This window comes from Colletotrichum lupini, chromosome 4 (assembly GCF_023278565.1).
Source record: "Colletotrichum lupini chromosome 4, complete sequence".
NCBI classification, from domain to species: Eukaryota; Fungi; Ascomycota; class Sordariomycetes; order Glomerellales; family Glomerellaceae; genus Colletotrichum; species Colletotrichum lupini.
In genome coordinates, this window is record NC_064677.1 from 6,938,794 (window position 1) to 6,961,139 (window position 22,346).

The window sequence follows — 22,346 nt, forward strand, 5'->3', positions numbered from 1 at the left end:
CCGCATAATTGGGGAAGGTTGTGAGTTGAGGGGCTTGAAGAGAGATGGTCGTGAATTAGCCTAGATCCTGAGCAGTCATCGCCAGCTTGAGGCTCTCGAGCTGATTCTCATGTCCTCCAGGCTCCTCAACAACAGAAAGACATGAAGCTTGCTCATTGGCCGCAGCGATCCCTCTGTTGGTTAACTCTTGCCAAGATCATGCATCGTAAAGAGGCCGAAATGTAGAAGAGTCGACAAATGCAGCAGCTTTCACGTAATCATGGTTCAAGAGGATGGCTAAGTATTGAACGATTCATGATACATCATGTCATTTCATAGCATATCTACAAATAAGTGTGACACATCCATGGAGGCGTTCATATCGTCCACAAGAAACGCATCTTCGGGACCTCTCTCTGGGTCGAGGCCGTCTCCGTCGGTACCCAAAACGGGTAAAGGAATCCCAAAGTCTCCCCCGCCATCTATCGAGTTGAAAAAGTCATTCAGCTCCTGCGCCATCTGAGCCTCGGTGAAAGGCTCACCCGAACCCGCTGGCCATGCATCAAGCTCTGGGCCGCGCAACCCATCATCGACACCTGTCGGCACGCTTCCAGGTGGAACGTCCATCCCTCCAGATGAGGTGGGTGGCGTGACCAGCGCGTTGCCCTGCTGCGTACTAGGCTCTCTGGCTTCCCTAGACTGAGGAGCATTCAATCCCAGCTTTCGCCACGCGAGCCGCAGGTCGCTTATTCTCCTCCAGAGTCGGCTTGAGACGTAGGATCTGGCGCCGAGACCCCTGATCAAGTCCAGTGCGGTGTGGAACTCATCGCGGACCGAAGCGCCATGTTCCGTTGGCGACAGCGCCACGACTAGGAAGATAACTCCGAGGGCGGAGACGAGGAAATGGTTGAAGCACATTTGTTGGTTCTGGTAGATGTCTGTTGATTTGTTGAGAGAGTCGAGCATCTGTATGGTGTCCTTGGCTAGGTTGACGAGTGACTGGACCTTGGATTTGTTTGACTTGAGACTGGATGTTGAGTGGAGAAAAGGCTGAAGAAGAAGGATCTTCATCTGGTTGGCTCGCAGATGAAGCAAGACTTGTAGCCGTTGAAGACCTCTAGATGTCGTAGAGTTCGTATTGGGACTGGCCGTCTGCTCATTCGAAGATAGCCTCAAGTCTTCTGGAAGGTCTTCATACCATTGGTCTATGCGGTACAGCAGGTAGGAAATTTCGTCATCTCTGATGGCGCCAGTTGCTCTTGCTGAGTTGTACGATGTCGCCCAAACCTTGTCGCCAATTCGGCTGTACTCTACCATGGCTCTGAGATACGGAACATCTTGATCCTGCAGTTAAGAAGGTTAATAAATATCTCCCTCACAACTGTAGCAGCGTCGTGGCTGAGTGTTGTGTAACTCACAGGTTCTGGTAATTGCTGGTCAACATCGAAGTTATGCATCACGAAGGGCAGCCCTGCGCCAAAGCCCCAACGCCGGTCCAGTGTATAGACACACCAGAATAGCCGCATGGCCATCTTACGTTTCCCGGCATCCTTGAAGGTTTTGCTGATGGTTGCTGACTGATGAAGGCCCATTTCCAAACACCATCGGGCAACAATGCCGACAAGTCTCCAAGCTTGCAAATCATCACCAGTCATAAAGCTATAAACAGCCTGGAAGTCTGTTGTTAGTACTCTTGTACACTTCAACCCAATAAAAGGCGACACCTACGAGTAAGATGTAGAGCATAGTCGACTTGATGCTCGCCGATTCCCAGAGCTTATCGTGTGATGATTTCCTCACATCGAGGAATAGGGACCTGCCAAGTTGACTTGAGCCTCCAGCTTCTACAGTCAAGGCTGTAGATAGCACCATCTTAACCAAGCTTAGATCTTGAGGGTCGATAATTGTCGGCCCTGGGATTGCGGCAAAGGCAAACCCAAGGCGAGAACCGCTGTTCATGGCATGGTAAAGGCTTCGAACTCGTTCGATAAGCCACCCAATGTCGAGGAAGGGGTACTGAATGCCAATCTCTTCTTCATACACATTGCATAACCTTACAGCTTCCTCTTCGTTGATTAGCCACAAAGGATCTATTGACCCGACGTCTAACCCAAAGGCTGTTTGGATGGATGGTGAAGGTGGACGAGTTGGATTAACAGATCCGGGCATCCCGCCGGTCTCGTGATCGGCGGTGCCGATGCCCCGTGCCCGCAGATGTGTTCTTGCAAGACTGATGTTGAAGGTGTAACTGGCGGATGGTTGAGGCTCGTCTTGGCTAGTGGAGGATTCAACATCTACGACAATGGGGTCCGGTTGAAGTGCTGGGTCCACTACTTGATCATCCGGATTGCCCAATGGGACCGGGAGATCTTGGAGCACTGTTGGTGCAACCTCACAATGGAGAGGGCTTGACTGGGTTTCCGACGGCTGCTGGGACTGGTGCCGTCGTAACTGATCCAGGCCTCCTTGCAGAGAAGCTACTTGATCCCTTAGAGACTGGATAGCTTGAGCATCGGTATCACTAAGTACTAGGTTAGTCAACAAAATACCGTGTTCATCTCAAGCTGTATACTTACGCGCTATTCCCTCTGTCTTTGCGTGGTTTCTTCGAGGCCGGGTATGCGCCTAAGGCTATTAGTCTTCTTCGCTCTGTATCGGCAATGGGAGGAATAGATCGACCTACAGGTCAATGCCTGACGAGCGCAACGGAAACAAGGGCTCTTGCCATTACACTTGCTCTTTCTTTTCCGGCACTCAAAGCTGCAAGGTTTTCGAAACGTAATCAGTATAGACCAACGACCATCGTCTGCTTACGTCGGAATCCCGAAGATGGGTCTTCTTACCAGGCCTTGGAAATGTATTTCCCTCGAGTGGTCCGGGTCTTTGGGGCACTCGGAATTCCGCTCTTCTGAGAAACGGGGGATCCGGCTTGCGGGCCGTCGCCGCCGCCGACCGAGCTGGGAGATTCTGGAGAATCCATGTTCCAATTGAAAAGTAAAAAGTGATAGCACGTGATCTCCTTCCGCTCTCTTCTCTTCTTCGTTCTTTTTTTCTGAGACCTGCTTCTTTGAGCGAAGCAGTCGAATGATAATCGAACGATAAAAGAGGTCGAGAGAAAAGGGCGGAATTTGAAAGGTAGGGTTTCCGGGGGGTTTTGAAGGATCTTGGCTGGACATTAACCCCCGCCACCCCGCAAACTTAAGCCGCTAGATCTCTGGGGTAGGTTGGCATTCAGTGGGGGTTGATCACCATCCGTCAAAGCCGGCGTCACACCTGAAATCCTTCCCGGGATGCGTTCGATATTTGACTAATTGGGAGTCTTTGATTGATCACTCGTTCTCCAACACTCCCTTCCCCAGGAATACAAGATGAAGTACTGAATCAGAAATTGTAGTGACTTCACTGGACGGCCGTATGGGGATGGAGATAAGAGCAGGAACCTACCTGACTCGGTTGCTAGCCGGACTAAGCTTGGAGGGGATAGATGGTCTTGAGCTAAATATTTGCGGAATGGCGGCGTCCGCAGGGTTTCACATCACCACAACTATTGCAACTTGAAAGTCGAAATAGAGCTCTCATCATAGGTCGATGTTCCTCGAGATACAATCTCACTGCGAATAACAGTTATAGATGATGTTTATCACTGGGAACATTACACATCCGATTAGAGGCTTGTTTCGTAGGTAGATCGATCATGTAGCAACTGCCCGTTCCAACAAAGATGGGAAGAGCTTGCAAAGGATGTGCGCATGCAACTTTCTGTACCATATGTGACTGTTAGGATCTTTCCAAAATTCTTGACCCCCTTCAAAACCATCGAGATCTGGAATTCTTCACAGGCGCGGATCGGAGGTTCTACTAAAGATCGAATGCTATCGGCGTCCAAAATGCTTCTGTTTGAGGTGGGATGGCGGGGCTAGCGGCGGAATTTCCGGCGGTTCCTCACGCGCAGATCGAGGGCGGAACTCGGAAAGAGTTCCGCTCTGACACTGATCGGTGTGTTTCACTTTTGATTTGTCTAGGAGAGATATCTCTCGTGGAGAACATAGGCGACACCATTCTCCAGTCTCATGCAACAAGGTATGGATGGAAAAATTGATATTTGAATGTGTGTAAATCTCAGCTGGTTTGCGCCCACGATTATATCGTACAAAGGGCGTAGAGAACATCGGTGCTGGCCATATCAAAGGTTCCGTTTCAAACTCCGAATGCCACCAACCGCAAATCCAAGTTGGCCCAGGCCCCTTGATCTTCTTTCTATAATATCTTCCTGATTGTAGCGATATCATATAATCGAGTTCTCCCTGGATCAAAATATTTTTCGTCAATATGCGTTCAATCGATGAGATTACATGCGTTGTCTGGGATCTTTCCCGGTTTGGCCCGGTTCTTCAGTAATTCGGTAGAACACCAGTAGTTGCACGGCGGGGGGAGGGGATGTTGAAACGGCTTTTCGGAGTACACGACACACTTATGCGAAGAATAAAGAATTCCTCAATATGATAAGCATGCTAACCGCAAATAAGCAAGTCAATACTGTGACGGCTTACCGACAAGCATTTAGATGGAAGACCAATACGGAGGGTATCCAGATTCTTATTGATTGGCTCATCATGACTGTGAGGCTTACTTCCCGGACACAGGTAAATCCTGGGCTAAGATCGATTACTCCTGGAACGCCACGACCTGGATGAACCCCCTCGGGGCGAGAACACTGAGTCCAGTCGAAACGCCATCCGACGGGTATATTGACGACCTGCCCCCGACGATGTTCGCCAAGTTAGGACCTAGAAGCAACGGTTTTGTCAATGCGCGTGATGTCGAATATATTTGGCGGAATAATTTCATCGTGCTCATGATGTATTCGTCTTCCCATCTCATCTTACCCGGGTGTCTCTGGCGACCTTATATTTTGTTGCACAGATATTGTTCAGCCCCGATCGATGCTTTGGCGGCTCCTCATTACTCACGACTTCTATAGACTGATTTGCTAGTAACATTTGGCATGGCGATGCTGCGTTCTCTGATGGTTCAGACTTGCGTTGAACTCGGTTGATCGGGGCAAAGCAAACCGAGCGCTTGTTCAAATACACGAGGATCCAATTCTCATTACAACTCGTGGACACATCACTCCATCTCGTCAGACCAACTCTCCAGTCTCAAAACGCGGGGTCGACATTTTCACGTTAGTTTCTTTCATGCTGTCACTAGCGACATCGATTCGAAGTCGGATACTCTCCACGAAATGAGTCTTTTGTCATCGTTTGCGGCGGACTCCGCATGGCCGCTGTGGGATAGCGAACCCATCGATGGGGCATTCGAACTCGACCTTTCACAAGGAACTATCGATCAAGGAGTTGTCAAAGCAGTTTCAAGACCATGGTTATTTGGATACAAACCAACAGCGAAGTCAAACGGACGCGCGGTGCTCATTCTGGGTGGTGGCGGCTACATCGAGCTCATGGTGGGCCGTGAAGGTGTCGCTGTCGCACACTGGCTCGCTTCTCTCGGTTTCGAGGCCTTTGTACTTGTGCACCGATTCCCGTCAGCAGAAACAGGACCTCAGGCCCCCGTCGACGATGCCAGACAGGCGTTGCGTCTGATCGAAGAGAAGGCGGCGCCAGCGAGGTTAGCGTTGTGCGGTCTGTCCTCCGGCGGCCACCTTGCGTCCGCGCTGCTGGCCGAGTACCCGGCTTCGTGGGCGTCTTCTTCCGGGGCACCGGTGCCGAAGCCGGAGTTCGCCATCATTGGATACGGACCTATCTCTACCAATGCCAAGGGGCACACCATTATTCCCAATAAGGCACCCCTCGAGCCGCCGGCGAAGCAGGAGCTTTACGACGTTGTCATCCCCGATCAGCAGATTTTGCGCCCGGCACCGCCAACCTTTATTGTGTATTCTGCCAGCGATCCCGTGGTGCCTGTGGTGAACGCATACCGGCTTGCGCAGGGGTTGCAAGCAGCGGAGGGGTCTGTCGAGCTCCACGTCTTTGCTGACGCGCCCCACGGCTTCGCTTTGGACACTGAAGGGATGCCGGTCTCGAAATGGCCCTCAATGGCCGAGGAGTGGTTACGGCAAAGAGGATATCTGGCATAAATGTTTGAGAAGTAGTAAATTTCAAATTCTACACTACATTTAGACTATTTACCTACTTGTTCTACATGAAGCTTGCAGAGGATCAAACCACCTGATGAGACGAACATACGACAAACTCAATGGGCTCCTGGTGTAAATGAAGACCCCGGCCGCTATATCAAGTTGCATCAGGCACCCAATTAGCCCCCAACCGCCACATCAGCCATCGAAGGATCATGCGGTCATCTTTAAGCGCCCGTTTCGCGCCAAATATTTCGGACTGCCACCACAGAAACCAGGAGCTGAAGTCGAAATGTCGGAAACTAATGCAAGGCTCCCGGGGGTTGCCCCTACATTGACACACATAACACAAGGGTCTCTCAGTATTGAGGCGCTCATAGGCCCATCATCATATGGAGAAAGTAGCCCGCCCTGATAATTTTTGCCTGGAGGCTAAAGAAGCTTGGATAAAATATAGACACTTCGGTCACCCGACTGTAACAGGCGATTACCGAAAATCTGATCTTGCTTGCCTCAATCAGGCTCCGCCGCTCTTGACAGTATAATGTCACACCTTGAGCTTCGTTCAACTTGAGAAATAGAGAAACTTCTTGGAGAAGAACGCTTTCGCACCCGTTGATTTCATGGCAGCACCTTAAGCCCCACTACTCCCAACATGGCGCCTAGGTCGGAGTATTCGCGGTCTTCGACAAATACCCGTAGTCTGTTCGATGATGATTTTACGGAGAACAACAAGAACGCTTTCATCGTTGGAACGCATCCACTTCTTCAACGGGATATAGAGCTTGATAGCTTCCTAGCGAAAAAATCCGTCAGCGGCGAGGACAGAAGCGCAGACGACACTACCAATCACACAGCAGCTTGGTGTCCAACATGGCTTCGGTCAGGGACATTGTTGGCGTTCGCCGCTTTGTTCCTTCTCTTCGGCGTCTCTCTCATTGTCATGTTTCAATTCTCCCAGCAGAATAGTGGCCTGGTCACCACACGGCAGAGCCTCGTTTACCTCTGGCGATTTGGCCCAACAGCAAGTAAGCGAAAACTGTGAAGACTTTGTGTGTCAAGATAGGCTGACATTCATTAAATCAAGTCCTCACTCTGTTGTCCATTTTCTGGTCAAGAGTCGAGTTACAAGCCATTCGCTATATGCCTTGGATCGCTTACCGCGACAACCCATCGATGGGCAGAGACGGGTACTCTCTCGACTACACAGCAATGCTGTCGCCTTCGATTCTTTATCAGTCCCTGCGGAGAAGACACTTCCTTGTCTTCATCATCGCCGTTGTGTCTCTTTTCATCAAGATCCAGATTATTCTTGCCCCTAGTTTGTACAGCCTGGTCAGCTTTCAGGCTGAACAACCCGTCGATGTTCGGGTGCTCAACTCGTTCAATATCAGTACTCCAGCGATGTCCAATAGAGAGACTAGTGCATATTACATTGCAAAGGCCCTGCAGAATTTCGAGATGAAGCTACCATTTGGGGTCACAAAAGAAGGGGCCTACCAGACGTTCTCGTTTCGTCGGGGCTCCGGGCGGGGAACAGAAACAAAACCGATTACAGTTACTGTCGATGGGTACTTTGCAGAGATGAGATGTCTGAAGCTTAGTAACTACTCGCATACGGACCTCAAGGAAACAGGCCCCGCCAGGAGCTATTACGCCTTCAACGCCAGTCTTTTATTCGAGGGCTGTGATCAGTCTGTCCCAGTCACCACCGATCGAATGATGTGGATCAATTCCAGCCCGAACGAGACGACATTACAGAGCAGTTGGAATGTCAACAACCTCCTTAATGAGCCAAAACCGTGCTCAAACCTTCCACAACAACACAACCAGTCTTTGTACCACGCAACTCGCATTGGACCGTCAGCAAAGAATACATCTCACCCTGATGTTCTTAATTTTGCGGCGATTTTGTGCTCCTCGACGGCCTGGACAACCCCAGTGGAGATAGTTGACGATGGTGTGAGCCCGAATATGACGGTCATACCGGGCGGGTCCAGAAGAACAGTCAACGCGGACCTCTGGTCATTGTTGGGGAGCTCCATCCCTGAAAAAGTTGGTCTATGGGCTGGCTCAGGGACCGGTACGATCTTTGGGCCGATCATTACAGGTTTCCAGTTCAACGGAAAGGGAACGAACAATGACACTGATCCATCACTATTCACTAATGATGTTCTGTACGACGCGGTCATGAACACGAGCAGTATCTTGGGCCCTTTGATCGGCCACTATCGTCTGCGAGAAGAAAGCGATTCCCAAACAACTGGAACAACAATCGCCACCATCGAAAGGCTGACAGTCAACCAGTGGGTCTCGCTGTCGATGACAGCGCTATTCTTCCTGCTTGCTGTTTTGACCGTAATAGTCCTGCTTCGCTACCGAAAGAGGATGTCAGTATGGCACAGAGACCCTGCTACAATTCTCGGAAGCATGCTTTTCTTCCGCGACAATATGGATCTGTCAAACAACATCATGGCTTCTCAGTCGCGTAGTCTCGACAATGAGTGGAGCTCTTGTGAATTCACTCCCTTGGTACTGAGGACATGGACACGTGTGCCGATCTCTGTCCTGGTTCTTGCTATCATCGGTGGGCTGTACTACACTTTAAGTGTATCGAAAACACAAGAAGGGCTTGCCTCTATAAATGCCGATGGTTACTTGCATCTGCTGTGGACGTCTGTTCCAGCACTGGTAATGCTTTGTGTTACTTTGTATGTCGGCTGCTGCGACTTCGCATATCGAGGTTTGGCAACACTTTCAAGCCTTTCTCTGCGACCGTGTAGCGCACGATTTCTCGATATGTCATACCTCGACATGATGGGTCTAAGGGCATTATACTGGTCGGTCCGAAAGTGTGTTTGGGCTGTCACCCTGTCACAGTTGCTTACCTTCCTCTGCGCATTTCTGACAACTCTTGCTTCGGTTATGTTCACCGTAGACCCAGTGCCTAGCTCTACGAACGTCCAGCTGCGGCAGACAACATGGTTTGGATCACGTCAGATGACGTTGAACAATGCCGGGTCCTTCGCAGCAACGCGAGACTCATTGAGCAGCCTTGTCCTGCGTAAGGGCGATGGAGCCTTGACATACCCACGGAACACCTACGATGATCTCGTTTTCCCGGTTCTTGACGGACTGCAAGGAACAGAGGTTTCCCCGAATGTTTCTATCCAGCTCAGCGTCCCGGCTGCCAAATTGGCCCCTTCCTGCGTCCAGTTGCCCGCCAGCACCTACAACATCACATTCAGGAACTACACCGAGGAGGACAAGTTCTTCGAGGTCCTTATGGTCGAGTCGTTTGATTGTCCTAATGGAAATCGAGCGAAGCTTCTGGGAATCATCTCCATGAGCAGCGCTACGAACAGACTAGGCCGCTCATACTTTTCGGACATCCTTGAATCACCAGGAAACACGTATTCCATCAACGGCCTTTGTAAACTTGGCTTGAATATGAGCGCTCCTGATTACATATACTCCCCATTTCGATTTCAAACTTACGTTTGGGGAGAGTTCAACAAAGAAAGAAACGACCTTGACCATCTCTCCATCTGGAGATGTAACTACACGTGGGTCGAGACGAGTACCAAGGTCTCATTATCCATGGAGTCGGACGGCATATACATTCTCGACCCCGAAAAGCCGCCGGAACCCGATCTATCAACTACGAAGTTCTGGGACCCTCCATTTGACGTTCCTCACTTCGATTATCAGTTCATCAACTTCCAAGCGGGTGACGCATTCCCCACTGTTAGCCTCAACGACCCGCTCGCTGGTTCAATGGAAAGGCAATTCACAGTCTTGATAGAGCCATACGGCCAACTACCACTGAGCGCATTGGGAGATGCTAGCCAGGAATCCAACGTTCTCGATAGCCTGAAACACAACTTGGGGTTCATCGGTGCCCAACTCGCCAACTTAGAGAATCGCTTTGGCGTCACTGAAAATTCCAGAAATCGCCCTCCACCTGCTAATGGTCTCCCATTGCTTGAAGCAATCATTGTAGACAGAAGCAGACGACGTTTAGTCCAGAACCCCACTATCACATATATCTTGATGGCGGTACTGGGCTTAGTGGCTCTTTGTAACATAATGGCAGTACTCTCCGCCGCTACGAGGCATCTTAGTGGAATCCCGCGGTTGTTCGATATGGAAGTGAAAGGGTTGGCGCCAGATGGTTTCCATAGCATGGCGTCCATGGTCAACCTGCTTCAGGGCTCAAATGCACCAAGTCACCTACCACAGAGTGTTCATTTACTGTCCAAGGGCGACCTCTACAGTCGTGTGGATGATTTGAGCTTCAGAATGGGCTGGTTTCAGAGAACCCAAAATCAAACTAGGCATTTCACTGTTGGAGTACTCGGTGATGAAGAGTTCGTGTATTTGCACGGGGGTAAGGGCATCAGGGATACAATATGAAGGCTTTAGTTAGTTAAATGAAAACGGGCCAGAATCCTGAAAAGATCTTCGTCTGTCAGTAGCCAGTTTGCAGGCATGTAGGGAACTTCCTCTTAGTACCTTGGAGGTTGACAAATCGTCATATTCAGCACCGTAATCCAGGGTATGTCGGTATCGCATTCTCCAAAGGCGCGGAAGGCTTACAAAAGAAAAGAGTGAAGACTTGTTCGAGCTTTTGAGTATTCAGAATTTCAGACGGCCCCTGAAGAAAATACCATGGCATTATAAGAGCACGTCTCAGCAGTCCAGTCCTCCAGTCAACAGTGACTCGTGATATGATGTGTTTTGAATTCTCCAAGGTCATTAAGCAGATTGGGTCAATGTTTCTTGTGGTTGATTGTCGTCGCCTCCCATCACCGTGCAGTGCCTGTCACCGGCGATCAATGTGAACGGATCAACCCCTTCGGCAACACGGCACCGGTCCACACATACTGCTGCTGTCTTCGGTATCGGGTTTTCGTATCTCAGCACTTTTTTCATCCCATCTTTACCCTGACTGCGGATGGATTACTCAGTTTGATCAGTTTCTAGCAGGGAACTGCTGCTGTCGGCCTCCCATCTAGCTTGTGTCAGCCTCGGTCGGACGTCAATTGAAAGCTTACTGGTTTCTCATTTCTACAGGTTTTGAAACACCACACGAAACCATGCGAGCCCCGACACTCTAATACGAATACTATTCAGCCCCAATTACATCCTCAAGTAGGGGACCTTCTGTGTGCCAGATCCTTGATCTGTGCTGCAGCGGTGATTTGTATTTGTCGGCGTGTCTTCATGTCAGAAACTGCAATCCCAAAGTATCCCGGTTGGATATTTGTCCCTTCACATCGTCGCGAATGCACCGACTTTACGATTACTTCTACAACTTTTACCCTTCACATCGGTAATATTACATCGGGAGTAATCCGGTCAGTTCTGGAAGCCAGATATTTCTGCGTGCTGGCCACAACACCGAACTCGTCAAGTCACTCGCGCCACTTATTACCGGAGCGTCTACTCACTACCGTCAAGATGGCGATCGCTGAACAGGGCATGGTCATGATCGTGGTGGGGGCGATATTGATGTTTCTTAACACCTTCTTCGTCGGTCTACGTCTGTATACTCGGATCTTCATCACGAAGCATGTCCGACCCAACGACTACCTACTACTTACAGCTCTGGTTCGTACCCCAATTCGCGGTGTATGCATTCGCTTTATCTAATTCTATGCTTGCAGGCCGCCTTTGCGGCTCTTTACGCTCTCTTGGTCCTAGGTGTTCAAGGTGGAATTGGCGGCAGCATTCTCCAGGCGACGCTCCCCGGAATCGCCAGTTCTCTCAAAGTACTCTTTTTCCTGGAAATCATTTACGTGGTACTCACCTCCGCGATGAAAGGAAGCATTGCTTTGACCTTCATTCGACTATCGCGCTCGAGGATCCTGACTTCTCTGTTCTGGGTATCGATTGGCTTGGACGTGGCCATTAGCCTTGCTTTCATCATCTACTTGTTAGTCCAGTGCCAGCCGATTGATTTCGCATGGAGATTACTGGATGCGAACGCAAAGGGGCATTGCCTGCCTCTCACGGGTCAGCTCTATATGGGATATGCGCTGTCTATCGTAACGGCGACCCTGGATGGTCTTTTGATGGTTTCACCATGGATCATGATGAGAGGCCGCGGCCTGAACTCAAGACTGAAGATGTACATTTACGGAATCTTCGGTTTGGGAATCCTGTAAGTTCTATTTCGAGGTGATTGGAGGGCATTTGCTAATATGGACACTAGCGCGACAATCGCAAACATCATCCGCCTTGTGGCACTGGTCAAACTCAAGGGGTCAAGCGACCAGCTTCGTATGTGTTGATAACTCCACTCTGGGTTCCGAAAGCTAACAACAGTACAGTCGATGCTGCACCCGTATTCAACTGGTCCGCCATCGAGGTCAGCATTGGTATCATCATTGCCGGATTGATCGAACTCGGCCCGCTTGCCGCCAAGTATAATATCAAGGGCTTTGAGTCCTACGCTGGCGACGACACTGTCATGCTCACAAAGCCAATTACTCACGAGTCGAGGGTAGACGACTACGAGATGGAAACAAGGAAAATTTAAATCGAAGAAACGCACATAGGATGTCGAAGGTCAAGAAAAGGGCTGGCAACCGAAAGTCATTGGGCAGTGTTCTCTGGCAGAATGCTCTTTGACTACCACGCCTAGAAACAGGATGCAGACCCAAAAAAGACGGTCATTAGCTTCTCGATAACGATGAATGTTATCATGGTCTTAATAATGCAATGGTTCATAACCTTCCCGTCTCAAAGCGTGTGAGAGAGACATGCACTCTAGTCTGGTTGGACTTTTCCCCTCCCCAATAGCATTGCATTGGTCTAGAGAAATGAGACAGGGAACTCCGGTGTGGCCTGCTCTTGCAAGGCTCTCATTCAAGAATCTGTCTTGATACAATTACTTGGTCGATTCCTGTCTTCAGCTAGTAAAGCCGGAAAAGGTCGCCAACACACAAAGAATTAGAGTGCACAGTGATTCGTCACACGGTATGAAGACTATTAGGCATGCCATCACCCTTCTCAAATCCAGCTAAGACCGGAGGTTCCAGGCAGTCACTCTCAATTCTGTGAGACTATTGGCGAGACCAATGAGCGACGGATGCGGCGCGGAACAAGGCTGTGTCGTCTTACGATTGGGGGGCGGGGCGACTTGACAAGACTCACACCGGACACATTCCCAAAGTGGAATCCCTTCTCTTTTGGATGCATCGAGCCGGTAACTTCGTTCGTAGGAACACCAATAAGGAGTCTCTCCGCCACACCCAAATGTTCCTTCTCGTCACTTTTGTATCTCGTTGGTTTGGAGGTTTCTCAAAAGTTGACATGTATCAGCCCTACTGGGCTGGCTGACATTGCCCAAAATGGCGTCAAGATACATGGCTGTGAAATGGCCGTATGACCTTGAAAAGAGGCAACATCAAGACAGAAGGATTGGCCCCCAGAGCCAGCCCGCGCCGAGGATGGAAGATGGCGGACATTAATCTGCTCGATGGAAAACATATAAATTGAAGAGCATTCTCGCCTGGTAGTCAACTTACAGAGACACCGGGCATCGCAATTCAACCTATTCCTTCACTAAAACTTGTCTTTACCTAGACTGGCTATCAAACTCCTTGTCTCTTTGAAAAAGTTGTGTTCAAAAGCCTTCAGGGGTTTCTCTTTGAAATGCGCAACTACGAAAAGTTCACGACAGAGAGTGATCTCGAATCGGCAAAAGACGAATGTCTTCTATACGAAGATGAAGTTCTGCCCATTCACTTCATAGATCAGGCGGCTATTATTCGTAAAATCGTTTTCAACTATACCTTTCGTTATGACAACGTCCTCGACGCTAGAAAGCTTCACGAAAGTCTACTCCAACTTGTGCATACGCCTGGATGGCGTAAGATTGGAGGCCGTCTACGAGCCAATGTAAGTCATGATGTTCATTCTGATATCAAGAACCCATTTACGTGCCGGTACTGACTGCCATCGTGAAATCGTGCAGAGTGAAGGAAAACTCGAGATCCATGTACCACGCGTTTTCACCGAGACACGCCCTGCCGTGAGATTTTCCCACGTCGACCACCTCAACACCAACATCAACTCCCATCCCCTTGCTTCGAGGCTGCCCAAAGCAACAGGATCTACACCATCTTTACAAGAAGGCAGTCCAGCCTTCAAGTCTTTCGCTGCGCCTGTTGATCTGCGAAAGAACACCAACCATTACTTGAGGAGTGATGAGCCCTTGCTATGTCTTCATGTCACATCTTTCGCAGACGCTACACTAGTAGGACTCACCTATCCACATTCGCTCGCCGATGCCATGGGTATATCAGAGCTGCTCAAAGCATGGTCCAATATCATAGTGGGCAAAAGCTATCTGGTCAAGCCTCTTCAGGGCACTTATCGAGATGTGCTTGACAGCGCAGGAACAGACCACGATAAGGAAGTCTCGCAAAGAGAGTTCGCTTTAGAAAGTAAGCAAACTCGTGGCGTTGCTTTGGTGTCCTTCATTGCCAGATATGTATGGGATATCGCGACTCGCCGAACCGTGCAGGCTCGACACATCTATCTGCCCGCCAACTATCTGAGGCATCTGCGCCAAGGAGTCGAGCAAGAGTTGAAGGAAACACATGGTGGAGTGGTTCCCTTCGTCAGCGATGGGGATCTCATCACAGCTTGGGGTTCTCGCCTTGTCATGTCGTCACGACCATGGAAGAGGTGCAGTGCAGTGATATGCAACGTATTCGATATCCGCCGGCGTTTGGAGAATACGTTTGCGCCCGAGGGCCCATACCTGCAAAACCTGATCCTTCCAGCAACGACTGTTCTATCCAGACAGGAGGCTGCCAACGACACGACGGCACAGATTGCCCAACATCTGCGCCAAGCCATCGCAGAGCAGACCAGCGACATGCAGACCCGAAGTCTCCTGCGTCTCGCACGTAACTGGTTTGCAGCTCTGGGTACAATGCCCCTGTTTGCGCGGTGGGATTCCCGAGTGATTGCCTGCTCCAACTGGACCAAGGCAAAATTCTTGGATGCCGCCGATATCAGCTCTGCTGCCTCGGGCGACGTTGGCGAACACAAGCCCTGCACTGGGGTGGTGGGGAACTCTGCGGCGGATGCGGCGCAAGATCATGTCAGACCAGTCATGTTCTGGGGCACCACCATGAACACGGATGACAAAACTCGTGACGCTTTTATGATATATGGCAAGGACGAATCTGGAAATTACTGGGTTCAGGGGTTTTTGAGAAAGGAAAGCTGGGCCCTGATTGAGGAGGAATTTCGACGCTTCGGAAAGGATTCGAAGGAATCTATCTGACTTGGGGTACATCTTATCGGCGTCAGACTGAGCCACTGTAAGATACGAGCTGGCAAGAAAGTGTACTAATTAATCCCATGTTCCCACCCCTGCTCAAGTTTTGTTCCTCAAGTTTTGTTTCCAGCGGTTCCTAGGGCTGCATATGCAGGATGTGACTGACAGTTGGAAGAAACACCAACGACATGCTACTTCATCAAATTCAACCCGGGAAGAGGAAACTATGCGACGGAGTAGCATCGCAATTGGCCTGGCTGAAGATAAGAGGCGCCGCCAACAGTTGCATAACTGCACATGGGCGGCATAGCTACGGACGTAAACACGGCCGTAAGGCGGCGTCGACCTTCTAGGCTCCTATGAGCTCCTAGCCCCCACGCGCTGTTCCCATGACCGGGGAAGTAAGAAAAAAATTGAAATGCTCACGTTTCGGGAAGCAATTCGCCCACCGGAATTGGCATTTCCAAACTACCAGCAGGCCACCAGACGCCTCCGAAGTCCAAAGGGGCCACATGCGATTAATCACCTTTGCCTGGCACTCTGGCAGCCTGTCTTTAGTAGGTCTGGTGTCCTGTATAAAACTCTGGCGGGTGGCTGAACTACCTCTTTCTCTAAGCGAATGACCTCCAATGAAACTCAGGAATTCGAGCCTCGCAAATACTTCGGTTCCCGTACTGTATACATCAAGAGCTCATGGCCCAACCGTTTCCACAAGTAGAGTCCCTCCGTGCTATTGATTGGAATAAGTATGACTCTTTCGTTGCTTCCGTTTACGGTTTTTTGGCAGCGACTGGGGCAACCCCCTAATACGGCCTGGACACTCGACCTAGCCTATGGAGATGTAGAAAACTACGTCGTCAGAGTGACTCCTTCACTTCAACGACAAGTGAGGTAGACGATGATACCCGGCCAGACTTCAATCGGGTTATGGTAGAGTCAGATCAGTGGTCTCCCTACGATGTTCCAAGGGGCATGACGCAGATCTTTGCCCTGTCCTGGTAAACGGTACTTGGATCATGCAGAATTCTGACTCTGCGCCGGCGAGGACTGGATCCGATACGCCGGTACTCAATAACACATTTTCCAAGATGCCCTGCGGTAACTGGGCATCCGTGCACATCCATTCCGACCAGACGTTAAAGAGTTGAGACAGTGAGATTGTCGGATTGGAAGTCTAATTCGACCGCGGCATACAGCCGACTGCGCAGGGGCCAATTGGGGGCCCTATTTACGATTATCGTAGCTAGCCTAACCTACGGTTAGAACCTCCTTTTTATACCTACGCAAATATCTAGATAGTTTAATTAATCTCTTTGTTAACTACGGTTCGAACTAACTATTTTATAATAGGGATACTAATACTAATTAGTAATTAAATTCTATTATTATAAATTAGTAAGGTATCTCGCTACGTAAAAGAGACGACTTCTTAATACCGCACGGGATAGGAGATTTATACTAATTAACCTTACGGAAGTAGACGAAAAAGGAGGCGATTCTTAAATACCGTACGGAATTAAGTAATCGTAGCCCTTTACTACTTATAAGAGGTTAACGTCTACTATATTAAACTACGCTAATCGATAGAACCGCTTAGGTAACTAGTATTTTACTATCGCTTTAAGTAGCCTTTTTTACTAAATAACTTCCCCGCGGCCGGCCCGCGATTAGAAATTAACTAGCTAAATTAATAAAAGGAATTCCCTATACGACGATTATTTACTTAATTAATTAGCGCGACGAACGGGCTTAATAATATAGTATAAAAGAGTACTACGCGATCGAAGAAGGGGATCTCTAAATATAGATATTCTTACTTAGTAACAAAGGTAACCCTATAGGAGTTATTAAGCTAAGAGATCTATAGTATATAGAAAAGTCTACTACTACGGGGATCTTACGGAGGTCCTAATAGTATTAAGTTAAGAGTATTACGGATTTCAGAAATTAACTTAGGAAGAAGGCAGCTACCCTAAAGTAGTCCTACGACCTCCCGCTAGAGTTATTATTAGCCTAAGAAAAGGCTAAAAAAACGAGGATCTAAAGGAAAAAAAAAGAATCCTCTAGAGGGCCGCTAAAGGGCTTCTTTTTATACTAGCTTACGGCGCGAGATTATTAATTTTAAAAAATCGGTAATTAATAAAAATCCCGAGACTAATTACTATATCTTATTACGGTAATATAAACGTCTACCGCTACTATTATTAAAAAGAACTACTAGAACCTACCCTTTTATACTAAACGAAAAGGAGGATCTTAGTAAGTACGATAGCTAGCGATTTAAAAAGGTAGTAGTAATCGCTAAAAATAGTAAAAACGAGAGTAATAGCGAGACGGCGAGAGGAAGTAGGAATCTTTTAGACCCCGATAAATTCGTTAGGTAGTAAAAGCACAGATTTACTACGACTAGCGCACAGATTAAATATATCCTTATTAAAATTAAATACGCTAATAATTACTAATACGGGCATAAGCTAGAATACGACCCTTAGCGAGTTAGGGTAAAAAAAAAGAGGACGAAACCCGATCTTAGATAGAATCCTAATCCCTTATAAGTAAGTAAATATTAACCCGGATTATTAGGGGACGTAGATATATAGAATTGCGGATTAGTTTAATAATAAGTAAATTAACGCGGTATTAATCTATTTAACTAAGGTTTATAAGAAAAAGGGGCTATAGGGGTAACCCCTATTTTACGAGATCGTAAACGACCTTAGCTATTAGCTAGACGAATAGTTCGTAAGCGTAAGCCTAGGAATTATAAAAGTAGTTAATAGATTTTTCTTTAGGCAAGGGGTATTATTAGCGTAATTATAATCGTAAAAACCTTACGAAATCCTAGTAGTAACGATTATAAAAGAGGAATTCGTAATATAGACCTAGGTATAAGTCGATAGGGCGTATAATCGCTTTAACGAATTTAAAAAAAGGGTAAACGACCTAGATTTCTTTTTTATAATTACTAACGGCAATCTATCGTTATAGAAGGATATATAGAGGTAAAATATAGTATTAGAAGTACGATAATTAATAATTCTGCCTATTTTAATCTATAGCTCGTTGCCGCTATTAATACGAAATTCGGTACTAATTAGCTAGTAAGAAAGGAGGCAGACTACTTAAAGTCATTAATAGTACGTAGCGACGCAGGGATCGCATATAGATATTAAAAATCTAGTAATAAATACGAGGTAATTTATAGACCTTAAGAAGATCTTCCTAAAAAAGAAATTATACTCTAGGGGGAAGTATAAGGTCTTATAAGAAACCTTAATAATATTTTATAATTACTACGAAAAAGTTAGAATTAGGGAATACTAATACTATTTAGTAATTAATGTCGTACTCGTAGGTAAAGCCTCTAATTACTATTACGAAGCGGTGCGTAATCTCGATCGAAACGACTTTTTTAGTATAATTAACGTAATCCGAAGCCGCTTCGAGACCTATAATAGGAATCTAGAGCTCCTATTTAAGTTACGAGCGATTTTTTTTATATTTATAGCTAGGATAATAGAGGGCAAATTGCGAGTAGAAATCCTCGAAGAGCTTATTAATCGAATTAATAAGCTAGCGAAAACCTAGCTAAATAAGGGGACTAACGAGCGGAAAGTCGGATATTTTTATACCGCAATCTAGCGCGTTCTAAAAGTAAAAATAACTCTATACTAAGTACCCGAAGACTACGAGACGCTCTACTCGAGGCTAAGATCTAGTTTTAATATTAAGGTAAGAATACCGTATTAAACCTACCTCTAAGCATACAACGGCCCTTATTAATAGTATTAAGTCGACCGAACGTATAATAAGAAAAAAAAGGAAGCTAGGTACGGTAATTACTAATAGGGAATCCTAGATTCGTTAAATAAGTAGAGATTTAACTCGCGAGTAGGGTAACGGAAGAAGTAGTATTTTATTTATAAAAAGGATAGATATTAGTTAAGTAACCACTCTAAAAAAGAGCGTACTAAATTATACGAATAATATAGAAAATCGAGGGTAGTAAATAGTAAAACTAGCCCTTATTAATTTAACTAATTCCTTGTTATATATAAGGGTAGATCTGGGGGTACGGAACTTAGTAAAAGTAGCTAATTTAGTAGCTTAAAGCACCCGCACCCTATAGGAAATTTAGAAAATAAGGAAGATCTTACCCCCTATACTAACGAATTAGATTATAACGAAGTCGATAATATTAACTACTCTTTCTTCGCCCCGTTAGCCTCGGGAGGATATATAAAGCTAAATAAATAAAAGGTAATAGAAGCCCTTAATAAGTAAGCTTTTATTTACGGATAGTAAGGGAAGGTCCTTTAGATAACGGATACGGAGGTAGGTAAAAGGACGAATCTAATAGCGCAGAATTCTACTCTCTTAATATCTAAAGAAAAGAGATAGGGTGCTAAGTAATTCTAGGGGTAGCTAGAGGGGTCCTTTTTATACTACTTAGATTACTTAAATACTAAGCTCGTATAAGTATTCTATACGAATAAAAGGTACGGCCTAGATAATTTCTATAAGATTATCCTAGATATTAGAGTATCGTAATAGTTAATAAGAAGAAAAGGGTAATTCTAAGTACTATAAAAAATCGCGTTAGTAACGCTTGATACGTTAATAGTGGGTATTACGAGGATTAGCTTCGGCCTAGGTAAGGAAATCGTTACCCTAAGTACGGTAGAAGTAGAGACGCACTTCGGAACGATAACTTTCTATATCCTACCCGTTAATACCCCATTTCTCCTATATTTAAAAGATATAGATCGACTAGGTATTATATTCGATAATACGAGGAATAGAATCTCTAGCTATAAGTACTTCGAAATAGTCAAACGACGATAGGGGTACGCGTTTATAAGGCTTACTAACGATATAAAGTCGATTAATTATTTAATAAAAAGTAAGCTTAAATAACTATATTAGAGATTTAGCTACCCGTTAGTTACGAGGCTATATAACTTCTTAAAGTATTTAGGTAATAATAATATCAAAATAGGGGCGCTAGAGTAGTTAACGAAAGTATATTACTAATGCTAAATAAATGCGCAGAGCCTACGCAAATTTAAATTTAAATTACGTAATGAGCTTAACTTTAATTAGGAAATTGTCGTTAATATCTTCTACTTAAATAGTCGACCGGTCCTATATATAATTAACGAGGCTATATTATTCTAAATAGGGCAATTCTTATGGGATTTATAAGTAAAAATAGTATAGGTAGCTCTGCGAAAAAGCTAGATTAATATATACTAGGGACCGCTAGATAGTATTAGAACCGACGCTAGTACTAATTTTAAGTTAGTAGAATTTAAGGAAAATACGACGGCCTACGGTATATAGTTAAAAGTCGTGCCCGTCGAAGCGCACTATAGTATTAAAAAGGTAGAAAGGGCGCACTAGTAGTTAAAAAGAGCGTTTAAAATTATTAAAAAGGAAAATCCCGATTTCGATAATAACGAATTCCTCTAGACGGTACTTAAATACTATAACGACACTATGGGGCCTAACGGGCTTATACCGACGCTTTTAGTATTTAGAGTATATTTAAGAACGACCTTAGCCTCGCTACTATTACTAGATATAAGCTAGCGAGCTTAAGTAATTAAAAAAGTAATACGGGTATTGCGCGAGGTAAGTATAAAAAGGTAAGTTAATAAGGTAATTACTACGCATAATAGGCCCGACATAGGGGTTAATTTAAATATACCCCTAAATTCGGATATACGAGTATAGCGCGAAATTACTTAATAATAGGCTGGGCTATATAAATTAATTTCTATTAACGAGCGTTTTTACGTAGTCGCGAGAGATCGCGACTAGCTACTCGAGGTATTAATTATAGTAATTAGACTATATTATATAGATCCTATCGAGGTAATTTCTAGCCTATAAGAAGAAAAGGAGCTAGGGGAAGCTATATAACCCGCGGTAGAGGTATAGGAAATTATCCTTAATAAAATCGTCGTAATAGTACTAATAGACGACGAGGAAGAGGAAATTACTAAAAGGGTACTAATATTACTAGCGAGACGTCGTAAAAGACCACGGCGGCAAGCCCTAACGTAGCAATTTATTACTAATAACGAGGTAATTAATACTTTTTATATAGTAAAAGAAAAAGCCGATTTCGAGCTAGTAGTTAAACTACGTAAGGAAGGCGTAATTATAACTACTAGAAAGCTATATAAGGGATTAGATCTTATCGAAGTAGACACTCTTCGCGATCGAGGGGTCTATTAATTTATCCTATACGACCTAGAAAAATATATAAACCTCCGTATATTTAAATTACGAATAGTTCGTGAGATTAAAAGGAAAGGAATACCCTAGCCGTATGAGAAGTCTAGATATATAATTTAGGGGTACGGTAACGTTAAAAAGGCAACGCTACTTATATAATCGCCCACTATATAGCGCTATAGCTAACGATTAATAATAGCACTAATAGCATCGCTACGGAAGAAGGGATACGAGATTTAGAGCCGTAATATTACCTAGGCCTATACCCAATCGGCTATAGGGCTTATAAGGAAAATCCTGGCTTATTTACTAAAAGAAATGGCTAGTAAGTACCCAGAAGGCACGATTATTAAAGTACTTAAGCTACTATATAAGCTCGCAGAATCGGGTACCCATTAGTAAGCCACTTACTACGATTTTTATATTAATTAATTATTAATAATTACCTCTACGTACGACCCGTACCTACTAGTCGCGGAGCATAAAGGTAACTAATTTAGGATTATTAAAATATAAACCGATAATATATTAGGCCTATTTAATATTAACTTTATAAAGAAGGAGGATAAGGAGCTCTAAAAAGCGGGCTTCGTAGCGAAGCTAAAAGAGGTCCTTATAATAAATACCCCCCTAGTATTTAACGGCGGGATTCTTATAATCGAAGGGGAAACTATCGTTTTCTAATAAAAGGGGCAGGGCGAGAAGATTAACCTCGTCGACCCGAAT

At 46.0% G+C, this 22,346-nt stretch overlaps 5 protein-coding genes across 5 annotated transcripts; 4 read left to right on the top strand and 1 right to left on the bottom strand.

The window, feature by feature from the left end:
- Window positions 1-312: 312 nt before the first annotated feature.
- Window positions 313-2,959, bottom strand: CLUP02_09161 (fungal specific transcription factor domain-containing protein; the record flags this gene model as incomplete). Its single annotated transcript, XM_049288140.1, has 6 exons — window positions 313-1,323; window positions 1,398-1,649; window positions 1,708-2,500; window positions 2,556-2,604; window positions 2,663-2,739; window positions 2,823-2,959. 6 exons carry the CDS (start codon window positions 2,957-2,959, stop codon window positions 313-315), a joined length of 2,319 nt encoding a protein of 772 aa, XP_049145284.1.
- Window positions 2,960-4,669: 1,710 nt separating this feature from the next.
- CLUP02_09162 (esterase/lipase) lies at window positions 4,670-6,076 on the top strand (the record flags this gene model as incomplete). The annotated part of the gene is made up of 2 exons (XM_049288141.1): window positions 4,670-4,758; window positions 5,191-6,076. The coding sequence occupies 2 exons, from the start codon at window positions 4,670-4,672 to the stop codon at window positions 6,074-6,076; spliced, it is 975 nt and encodes a 324-aa protein (XP_049145285.1).
- Window positions 6,077-6,731: 655 nt separating this feature from the next.
- On the top strand, window positions 6,732-12,771 carry CLUP02_09163 (uncharacterized protein; the record flags this gene model as incomplete). The annotated part of the gene is made up of 12 exons (XM_049288142.1): window positions 6,732-7,104; window positions 7,164-10,446; window positions 10,621-10,686; window positions 10,831-10,984; window positions 11,063-11,097; window positions 11,183-11,230; window positions 11,274-11,411; window positions 11,494-11,689; window positions 11,746-12,242; window positions 12,294-12,361; window positions 12,412-12,584; window positions 12,640-12,771. 12 exons carry the CDS (start codon window positions 6,732-6,734, stop codon window positions 12,769-12,771), a joined length of 5,163 nt encoding a protein of 1,720 aa, XP_049145286.1.
- A 967-nt stretch (window positions 12,772-13,738) lies between these two features.
- On the top strand, window positions 13,739-15,383 carry CLUP02_09164 (uncharacterized protein; the record flags this gene model as incomplete). Its single annotated transcript, XM_049288143.1, has 2 exons — window positions 13,739-13,984; window positions 14,061-15,383. 2 exons carry the CDS (start codon window positions 13,739-13,741, stop codon window positions 15,381-15,383), a joined length of 1,569 nt encoding a protein of 522 aa, XP_049145287.1.
- Window positions 15,384-19,982: 4,599 nt separating this feature from the next.
- CLUP02_09165 (uncharacterized protein) lies at window positions 19,983-20,222 on the top strand (the record flags this gene model as incomplete). The annotated part of the gene is made up of 1 exon (XM_049288144.1): window positions 19,983-20,222. A coding segment is annotated over one exon (240 nt), but the record flags the coding sequence as incomplete, so codon positions are not given.
- Between the last annotated feature and the right edge of the window lie 2,124 nt (window positions 20,223-22,346).